Source organism: Gavialis gangeticus, unplaced genomic scaffold, assembly GCF_001723915.1.
Source record: "Gavialis gangeticus isolate Ggan-Ray unplaced genomic scaffold, GavGan_comp1, whole genome shotgun sequence".
NCBI lineage: Eukaryota > Metazoa > Chordata > Crocodylia > Gavialidae > Gavialis > Gavialis gangeticus.
In genome coordinates, this window is record NW_017729005.1 from 4,825,343 (window position 1) to 4,836,639 (window position 11,297).

Consider the following 11,297-nt stretch of genomic DNA (forward strand, 5'->3'; position numbering starts at 1 on the left):
TGCTCGAGATGCATCTGTGGATGCATGACAAGGTGCGGTTGGCCTTCCTAACTGCCTCCCCACACTGCCGGCCCATGTTCATCTTGGAGTCAATGATGACTCCAAGATCCTTTTCTGCCTCCGTGCTGACAAGAGGGGAGTTCCCTAACCTGTAGGTATGGTGCCGGTTGTTCCTCCCCAGGTGCATCACCTTGCGCTTGTCTGTGTTGAATCCCATCCTGTTCACATCCGCCCACCCTTCTAACCTGTCTAGGTCTGATTGTAGCCTGTTGCTTCCTTCTAGTGTGCCCACATCCCCCCACATCTTAGTGTCATCAGCAAATTTGAACAGGGTGCTTTTTACCCCCTCGTCCAAATCACTGATGAAGATGTTGAACAGTGTGGGCCGGAGGACCGAGCCCTGCGGAACCCCACTGCCCATGTCCTCCCAGGTTGAGAAGGACCCATCCACTACCACCCTCTGGGTGCGGCCCTCCAGCCAGCTGGTGACTCATTTGACTTCCTATCTGCCAAAGCTGAAAAGGTGATCGTGAAGTTGCTCTGGGGTCAACTTGAGGGGCCATTCTGAAGCCCAGAGAGATCCCAATAGCAACCATAGGCAGATGCCCTATAGCCAGGTTGAAGCCCAACATGCAACTGTTGGGGGCTGGGAAACGGGGGCGGTGAGGCAGCTCTGGAACAGCCATCCCTGAGAGCGCGGTTGAGCAGTGTAGATGCACCTTTTTAAGGTTTCATCACTCAACATATTTATATTTCTAGCTAGTGTAATGCTGAAAGAGAGATGTTCTCATACAGTCAAACTGTATTCAACCAAAATGTTTGCTGAAGCAGTCTTCTGCTCTATATGATTTCTCAGTAAAGATCTGCAAGAGATATGAAAAAATAGTGTTTTCTTTATTCAATAGATATGGAAAGAGATCAAGCCCAGAGACACTGATTTCTGATCTTTTGTTGAGAGAAAGCACAGAAAATATTCCTCGATCTAGGTACGTATAGAAGTATTTTTGATAATTTTTATTTCAAACTTAAATGTAACAATTTCACTTAAAATTCATAAATATTTTCCATAGGCTGAAAAGATGTAAGCAGCAACAGTTAAAATACTGTATTTTAATGTCTGTTTTATTAAAAATGTTCCACTATTAAAACAAAGAAACAAAAACAAAAAACCACACACAACACACAGGCTGCCTAGAAACATAGGAGATGCCATGGTAAATCAGACCTCTGGTTCAAATGTAGTGTAGTTCAATACTTTTGGCAGTGACCAGTACTTGGTATTGAAAAAAGAAGGGAAGAATGTTTGTAAATGCACAGAATTCCACCCTTACTTGTCACAGCAATTTGTCTTTATTCTGAAACATAAGGAACAATTTGAGGCATACAGTATTTCCCTGTTAATTGTTGATTTTAATTATACTTCTACTTTCTGAAATCCTGGCTTCCCTTAACAATAGTTTTCAGTAGGAAAACAAAATATTAATCTGCATGGAGATTACATACTGCACCTATCTTTAAAAAATAACATTTTCATGAGTTTTGTGCCTACATGAAAAAGATCACAAGATTGTAAGTTATGCATTTTTACTTTTGTCAATCAGAAATCTGAAAGCCCATGATTTGTCTTAATTTTTCATGACACCATTCAAAACACCATAGTAGTTGATTTGATTTACATTTTTAATTAATGATATCAGTATAATCTTAATAGCTACAAAATGATATTATAACTGCAGAGGACCACTAGAAAGTCTAGGCATGTCTTGTAATCCCTCTTGAACTTGATTTCTGAGGGGGAAAAGTGGTATTTCATGCCCGCAATACTGCTGTCACTCTTCGCAGGGATGCATTTCAGCCTCTCTGCCTATGTTCATTTAGGTGATTTTTGTTTGTAAGGTATAAAATATGCTATTGCAATAATGGCTGAAATTTAACAGTCTTGAAAAATTATACTTTCCCCTCAATTCAGTTAAGTTTATTTTTTTGATGGGAAATATTTTTTTTCCAGAGGGTCCTTTCCAATCTTATTTTTCTGTGATCTTAATCCTTGTTAAGAATATACGCAATGTAAACTTTGACTGGTCCTTTTGAAAAGCTTGTTGATAACACTTCTGTTGTAGAAATAAACTGTTTTTACAGTAGCTATGTCACTAGTGTGTAGCAGTAGTTTTCGACTTGTGGTCTGTGGACCCATGGAGATCTGTAGGCTATGTCTAAGGGGTCCATGAAAGATTACTATGATCAATCAAAAATATGTAAATACCCACATTTACAATTCAAAGGTGTCTGCACCTCCATTTGAAATTTACACAGGGGTTTGCACCCTATCAAATGAAAAAAGGTTGAAAACCACTGGTATATAAGATGCAAATATACCCCCTAACCCTAAGTCTAAAACCAGTTGTGCTGCATAAGTCAACGTGACCAAGATCAACAAGAATATTCACCTGTCTAATGTTAAGTATACATGTAACATGAGCCCAGTCCAGGAAGTTCTCCGTCACCAGAATGCCAGATTACATCAATCTCAGTTGTTCATTCAGTGGACTTCAGGGACAGTGACCCAAACACAGGAAAATATTTTCTTCAGAGTGACAGTACTAGGTTATGACTATGATGATGAAGAGCACCTAGTGGTAGCATATGTGCAGATGTTTATGCCCATTCATCTTAATGTATACTCATTTATATAGTATCTAAACTGTAGTGAAATATTAATGATTCTCAGTGCTAATTATCCAAGGAGCATTGTAAGTAGAATAATCTAGTTCTCTGTATAACTCTTCCCTACCCACTCACAAGTGCTACAATGCTTTATTTATAATAAATATAAGCATAATAGATCTATGCTGATAGCCTAAAACTAATTAGCAAAATAATAAATCTGCATGCCCTTGAAGTGGAAGAACTGGAAGGAAGAGATTTTAGTTTTAAACCCTTGGATAGAATCGTCTAAATAACAAAGATAAAGCAATATTAATAAAAAATTAAAAGCTGCTTGGAAGTAGTTGTAGGCTTGAAACAATCTAATTATGGATATATTTAATAAACAGATGCGTATGCTGCCAGTTGGACAATAAACAGAATTTCCTGTGGGTGTATCCATAGTAGTCGGCCACATTTCACGACTTGTGTACAAACAATCTTTTTCACCAAATTGATGTAGTGTTACAAACAGCGGAATGGCATTTAGACAAGCTGGGTCACTGTTGGTGCCCACATTCTTGCTAGCTAACAATGAGAGAGTGAGATCCTTGTCTACTTATTAGGTGTCTAAGTGATCCTATCCCACTATGTTCAAGTCTCTGAAATTTCATTGATGCCATCTGTTTTATCATCAAACAAATGAACAAAACCCCAGAAACTCCAACAGTGGGAAGGAAAAAAATCCATCCACCTTTTATATTAACTGTTTTTCAGGTAGAATAGAATTACATGTAGGTCCTAAATCCCCTTAAACACATAATAGTAGAAGTAAGCGTCTTGAATTAAAACTGTGTATATATGGCCATCAAAACAGAAAACCTCCCAGAGCAGTAGGAAGTAAAAGTTCAGGGGAATAAAGGGAAATATTGATTATTATATGAATAGCTCCCTTGTTCAAATCTTGTGCAATTGCCCTGGTTTTCATCTTGTAGATCATGAAGTATGTGTACAGTCTGTCTCAGTTATATCCTTCCATATGCACAGAGGACAAATATCTGCATACATGAATATGAAAGGTGAAATTCTTTCCTCAGAATTTACTTGTCATGTTTAAAAATTTGCTAAAATATTGAACTGTAATGCCCACTGTAAAACTTTTGTAGTTATCGCTCTTACTTCAGGTTGAGTTTTTGAAGAAACTAAATTGTGGGAAAGGAGCTGTATAGCTTGACTACTTTTGCTAAACTCCTCTTTTGAAAAATGTCAATCTTACTGCTTAGAGCTAAAATGTCTCCTAATACATTTATATCTTAACATGGCATTGTATTTGAGGAGATATGCAGTAAGTGTTATCCATTCATATAATATCATTTTGCAATGAGTTTTAGTGCTAACAAGTTACAGCATCAAAGCAGCAACAGCACTGCAGGGTGCATTTTTATAGTTATGGGTGTGGATTTAATCTGGTTTCCACATATTTTCAAGCTGAGCACTGCAATATTCAAAGATCACAGTAAAAATGTGAACTAACTAAAAAGGTCAGTTTCATTGAAGTGAAAACTTTTATAATTTTTAAATGTTAAATATCACTAGTTAGCGAAACTTCTATTTGATTCTAGCCTTAAGCCTTTAAAAAAGACTTCCTAACATATTTAATGTGTTTTTAATCCATAATATGTGTTACAGGTTTGAAGACCCTTCTATGTGGTGATGGAAATTACAATGCATCGTCAACCTTTTGCTAGTTTTCAATCCATATCTCATTGCTCTAAGATAAATTGGAGTTTAACATTCCTCAGTGCATGCAGTCATTGTACTGAATTCTGTAGAGTTTCCTGTTGTCATACTTGTATATACATTTATTTAAATAAATTATTTGTGCATTCCAAAATGTAACATACTAAATGAAAAACAATGACACTGTTACTGGTAAAGATTTGTTTTAAACTATTAAAATTGAACTACAACCTCCCTGCAGTCTAAAGTAGCACGCACAGTGATAATTTCACAAATATTACAGTAATTGTTGCAACAAGTTAGATAATGACAACTTTTACTTAAGTCTTTAAGCCAACTTCACCATTTTGATTAATACAAAGTTATTTAAGTTTCATAACATTTATTATACACTACATGATTTAGGAAAAATAAAGTGGCTTGAATACTGTGTTTTCTTATAATCCTCATACGCAAACATTATTACTTGCACAGACCAATATATTAAATTTAATAGCATTTTCAAAATACAAAGAAGTTCTACAGACAGTTAGTTCTGCTAAAAGCCTCATGACTGATTCAGAGTTTTAACTTAAATATAACCTCTTTGTTTTGGTTACATTCCAAGTGGCAAGGATTAATGTCACTTCCAAATAACATAGGAATATGATTAGAGGTATTTGTACTAGAAAGAAGTACATTGTATTTATTTTTCATTGGTAAGTATGTGGAATCAACTCCTGCTGACAAAGTCCTACGTAACTGCACCACATGCATTACGAGGTTTTTTGGCCCATGCAACCTTTCCTTTTTTCTAAGAACAAAGAGAACCTTAATCAGATAGATATACCAATAGTGATACTTTTTTAGAGACCATTCTTCCATTATTACCTTGTGAAATTCCTATTAACCTTGAGGGGAAGTTATTGAGGCATTATGAGCTGTGAAGAGCCATCATATTTTAATTCAAAACAGCTTAATAAGAACATATTCTATATGTTGTTCCCTCATTGACATCAGCAGGAGATGCAAAAATTGGCGTACTTTAGATCCAAAATTGTAATTTAAAAATCCCTGCTCGGAGGTTGCCTAATTCTGGAAGTATCTAAATGCGCTTGGTGCCTCTTTTAACGTGGGACTTCCCTAGATACTTGCCATTTTGCCTTTTTTCTCCCATGTGCAGAGCTGCCTTGATCTAAATGACTAGGTGCCTACCTTGTGCTTAAGTCTTATTGGGATACAGAACTAGGCAGAGAAGTGCTTTATCTCCTGAAGGGAGTCCAGTCCACTAGGTATGCTCTGAGTGTGTCAAGTGCATCCTGATAGCATTGAGTTCAGCACAAAACAAAGCAGCCACAACCACTTACATTTAAAAGTATGGCAATAGGAGCAACTGTTGTTGCCTGGCTTTTATGCAAGAACACAGTGATTTGGAGCACTTGCTCAGGAGGTAGGAAGAAGATCCCTAGGCTCTTTTTAGGCTGCAAGGATGCCAGATCACATTTTCCTTCACATTCTTCTCTACAGGCAAGTGCTATAACCACCAGTCTAATGAAAAGGCTGGATGGGGGGCACCCTCCAGCCTCCTGTTGAAGTTATGCCATTGTACAGCAAGAATGTAAGGTGTGTTAGGCCAGAAGGGAAATAAGCAAGTGGGAACTTGACTCTGTAGGCTAGTGGCTGGGACACTCAGCATGGAAGCAGGAAGTCAGGGATTATAGTATGTACCCCCTAGGTTAAAGAGTAACTGGATAAAAAACTAGAAATAAACCTAAGGCTGGGGGCCAGAACTTGTAACTCCATTCAGCTGGCAGTCTGACCACTGAGTTAGGGTGAGATGCCTGCTTGAGCTTGCTCTTCCTGGCCTTTTGACTCATGCGTTCCTTTCTTAACAGTGGTCTAGCTTCAGCAGGAGGGGCAGAGGTTCCTGGAGGTTTGGGCAGTCTCATGGGATATGTGGGTTCCAATCCAGAGAAACTCAAGGAGGTAATAGAACCTGTGTCCCATTTCCTGTGAGAGTGCTGTCACCATTGTGCCAGTACGTAAAAGGCAGGCAGGTCCTCCTTGCAGCTGAATTTTTAAGAGTGACCCCTGCTCTGTTCTTTCAAAAAATACTTCTAGGTGTTTTCCTTTGGTGGAGGACTTCAGGTTCTAGTTCTTGAGTGAATGAAGATGCCTCCTTTGCAGCCCCGAGTCACAAGCCAAAGGTCAAAAGAGGGGTAGGAGTTCAAACACAGCCCTGTCCTTGAGGTTCTCTATTGATCATCTCCAAGTGGCTTCTCACCCAGCACACTTTTTTTTTAAATCCCATTTTGAGGTGCTTAATTCTCTTCACATGCTGCAGAGGGTTGTGAGGTGCCCAGCTCTGAATTTAGGACTCCATGCCAGGGGCCAAGGGTAATGCAGCACCTACAACTGGAGCTAGTAGACTGTTCTCAGCAGTGGCAGAGAACAAAACAAGGAGCAATGGTCTCAAGTCATAGCAGGGGAAATTTAGGTTAGATATTAGGAAAAACGTTCTTACTAGGAGGGTAGTAAAGCACTGGAACAGGTTACCCAGAGAGGTGGTGGAATCTCCATCCTTGGAGGTTTTTAAGACCCAGCTAGACAAAGCCTTGGCTGGGATGATCTAGTTGGGGATGATCCTGCTTTGAGCAGGCGGTTGGACTAGACGGTCTCCTGAGGTCCCTTCCAACCCTAATTTTTTATGATTCTAGGTATATAAATCTTTCATTATATCTAGCCCTAAGTATTCAAAATTGTCAGTAGTCACTTGAGTAATTTTAGGCACTTCATAGAAGGTAACACAGATTCCATGTTCTTTAGTATTTGAACATTACCAATGATTGCATATGTACTGTGTGAATGAACATGTTTGAAAGTTGGATTTACTATATACTTCACACCTGTTTCCCAAATGTTGTAATACTAGGAAAGCACAAATACATTTAAGTGGGTTATCTTTCAAAGTACACTCTGGAAGTGTTTGAGAAGTATTAACATTCTGCTGCTTCTCAATATTTGCCAGCTGTTATATGTCATGTTTACTTTAATAGAATGAAAATAGTTTTCATTGAAAGAAAACACCTGAATTTCATTTTAATCAGCAAATTATGTTTTCAACAGCTATACCTTCACTTCATTAGTTTAGACTCTAGACTTTGCTATAATGCATTCCTTACAAAAACTGAATTTAAGAAGACATATTGTGTTAGCATTTTGTATATGCATTATGTATGCTATCTACATTACTGATTGTGGGACCATAATTAGATGAGATTGGCCTGAGTCAAACCACTTTTCTATTTGTCAAACTAAAGCTGTCTCCCATTATCTTTCATACATATGTCTTAGTGGAGAAAAGAAAGGTTACAGAAGAAGAATATGCACAAATTGCATACTCTGTGCAGTTCCTCTCAATTATGTGAATTTTCTTCATCTTAGGGAACAGACACCTGTGTAGAAAAGCTGGAAAAATTTCTAAGTGGTTGCATTTATTTACCTAATTGTTTAAACGAGAAGTGGTTGGTAGCAGCAAAGCAATCAACCTGGTATAGAATATATACAAAAAGTGTGTCTGTGCATACGTATACCCAAACACACACCAATACAGGTCTGGAATTTTCTTTCTAAATCTTGTGTTTTGTCCAGAGCAAACACAGTATTGAACAATTTGTATCTATGGAACTAAACTGCCATTCCTTGTATACCTCCTGCTTTGAGTTTCTTAAGCCACAACATTCAAAATCAAGTCACACTACCCCAAAGCATAAGGTAATAGGAAAATATTAAATGTTGGCTCCTTTTCATTTCCCTTGTTTTTTTTTGAGGCTTTATGGTTCATGGTTTTTCTCCTATATACATAACAAGATGTTAGTTCAAAAAATCCAAAAGCTGAGATTGAGAACTCCAGGAGGCTGAGGTGTAAGAGGAAAATTGAATAGCAAGAGACTCACGATAAAATATGAAAACTGACAAAATGTCCTACTTTATTCACTGGGAGCCTGAGATTCACAATAAGTGCAGGTAGGTGTGAAACGTTTCAATGACAGGACAATTTTTACTATTATATTGTTTTACATTGTTCTGTTGCTATATGTTTCTATAACAGATGCTTTTACTTCTGGTAATATTTCCTTGATACTTCATTAAATGTTCCCAGCTTTGAAGACTGGTCTGTAAGAGAAGAGGAAAATTATTTCTCTCTCTCTCCCCCCCCCCTTAAAAACCCAACCCATCCCATCCCATCCCATCCCATATTTTCAGAATCTGACAGTCTTTTATTCCACACTTGCCAGTTTCCCCCACAAACTTGGAATTTCCCTTTTTCATCAACCTATCTCCCTCAATGTTGCTAATGAAGCCGGAGTTGAAAACACTTTGGATGACACTTCCTCTTGCTTCCTCACTTGAATTTCAGCCGTGTGAGATTGAAAAAAATCTTCTCTCATTGGCTGCCTGTCCCTCTTCCCATTTTCTGCTGGGACAAGCTGATCAGGACAGCTCTAGGAGGCAAGCTGAAATCCATTCAGAAGCTGAAAAGAGTTTGAGATGGGGTAGGATGGGAGAAGAAACAGCTGATACTGTTCAAGGGGGAGCAGAAAGAGCTCCACAGGACAGCTCTGCTAAATCTGCTTCCTCCCTTTCTGTTTACTCACTGCCATTCCCCCACATTCTTCTGCTCTACAGTACTGGTTTGGGTAGGGACAGAAGGGGAAACTCTGCATCCTCCCTCCAGGCTTCAGTGAGGGAGTGCTGAACCTCAGGAGCTGCGGAGGTGGAGTTGGAAGGGGCTGACGAGGTCAGAGTTGGGAAAAGAGCCAGAGCTGGGGTCATAGTTAATTGATGTGGGGGTAAATCATTGGTAGAGGTGCTGACAAGCTGAACTAATTGTGGGCTGGGGATGCACAATTAATAGCTGGGGTGAGACATGGCAGATGTCAGGCTAGATTAGCATTTGAAGAGAAGGTTTTGCACCATTGGGCAGCCAGTGAAAGCATAGCAGTCTCCAAGAGCGTGTCAGCTTAGGAGAATCAGCAATGCTATTGTCCTATGTGCACAGTAGAAGGGGAAGAAAAAAATCATAAATAAAAAGACAAGCCAAAAAACCTAAACAAGCCATTTGTAATCCTTTTTTCCTAAGAAGAAATCCCTCCTCCATGATTTTGGGAGCAATTTACTGATTTTATAGGATCCAATTCAGGATTTTTGAATTTTTGTGGTTGGCAACACTGCACTCTTAACTCTTCTATATGGGATGAAGGAACCATGCAACAAAACCCTTCCTCACCTTCTCAGCTCTCCCTTTTCTCATGTGCTATCTAATACAGCAGTTCTCATCCTTTTTAGATTCAAGAAACCCCTCACTAGATTGGAGGCACCTCTCATTACATGTGAGGCACCCTTCAGGAAATGCTAGCTCTTAGTTTTCACTCATTTTTTACTATGGAAAAATATAATAGAGCAGTTTTTTCTGGTTCAAAAAACTCAGAAAGACCACAACAGGTCAGAATGTTTTTAACACCATGGATTCCTCTTTGAAAGTTCTTGAAGGAGCATAACTAGGGTAGGGTGAGGGGGCACCTGCCCCAGGTGCCAACTCTGATGGGATATCAGAATCTCCTCACCCCCCCACCCCCCCACCCCCCCAGAAGTCTTTGCTGCAGTAGGGGAAGCTCTCTGTTGCTCCTGCCTCTTCATAGGACCTGGGCAGAGCAGTGCTTCCCCAGTAAGTTGTATGGGGAGTGGGAGGGGATGGTGAGTAGAGTGGGCAGATTGGTGTTCTGCTCCCCTACCCCCCCAGGAACTTTTGAAGTAAAAGGAGAAACCCTGCACTGCCTCTACCTGGCCACAGGACCTAAGCAGTGCAGGACTGCACCCAACTATATGTCTAGCAGAAGGGAGAGTGAATGGGGTTAGCAGAATGGTGCTCCCCACCCCCATTCTCTCTGGTCCTGGGTGCTGAATAAGTGCCCTGCACCACCAATCCCTGGGTTTATTTTATAACTAATATTTGCACACCTAACACTGCTGACATTGTGAAGCACCGCATGTCAGGGCACCTTTGAAAAGATCTCAAGGCGCCCAGGGTGTGGCAGCACACTGGTTGAGAGTCAGTGGTTTAATAACATAAAAGGACTCTTTCTATTAAGTTAAACTGGTTTGTTATTAAGGCCACTGTCTGCAGAGCTGATCCACCTACAGTTGAGCTTTCCATGCCCTCTATATCTCCTCCAATCTCCTTTCTTCTGAAAAGCCCTTCTTTCAAATGCTGTGCAGGTTGGTACCTCCACTCCTGCATCATTGAATCTGGTGAGCTGGTACTAGAGTAACTGAGGGTATAGGAAGAGTATGATCTTTATTTCCCCTATTTCCATGAGACAGTCACCCCCATGGCAAAAGGGACTTAGGATAGAGAAGAATGGGAAGCCAACGAAGCAATTGTACTTTTCTCTATGTACAGGGGAGTATTTTCTCCTTTGCAGTAGTGCCTCTCTGCACAGTGCAGCAGTGTATGGGCAGTCAGGGAGAGAGGGCATAAAGACTAAGGGCTGTGTGAAATTTTGGCAGCCATTTCATTTTGGAGGTGTTTCAGGCATTTTGGCACCCAAAACACTGAATCTGAAAAGAAAGGGAAGGCTCCAAAACATCTCTGAAATGAAACAAGACCATCCAAAAGGTTTTGCCCCTGCACGTGGTGGTGAACCCCCCACAAAAAGGCGCTGCCAATACTGTCAGCAGTGCCTGCGGGTGATAGCTGCTCACCACCCCACTGCCAGTACTGCTGGTGGTGTCTGCGGGCAGTCCACAGTTCCTGCTGGCTGCTTCTGACACTGCCAATGGTGGCTGCAGGTGGTTGCGAACCCTTGGTTGGTGCTCACCACCCCCCTCTCCACTGCCAACAGCGCTGGCAGCAGCTGCGGGAGCTTCCCTGC

At 40.2% G+C, this 11,297-nt stretch overlaps 1 protein-coding gene across 1 annotated transcript in view; it reads left to right on the top strand.

The window, feature by feature from the left end:
* The window catches only part of NPY (neuropeptide Y), a 21,960-nt gene extending 17,134 nt beyond the window's left edge, over positions 1-4,826 (top strand). The window contains exons 3-4 of the mRNA XM_019508591.1: positions 906-986; positions 4,333-4,826. Coding sequence (XP_019364136.1) covers positions 906-986; positions 4,333-4,357 — 106 coding nt within the window. The 3' untranslated portion in view covers positions 4,358-4,826. The remainder of the gene's footprint in view (positions 1-905; positions 987-4,332) is intronic.
* Positions 4,827-11,297: the final 6,471 nt, after the last annotated feature.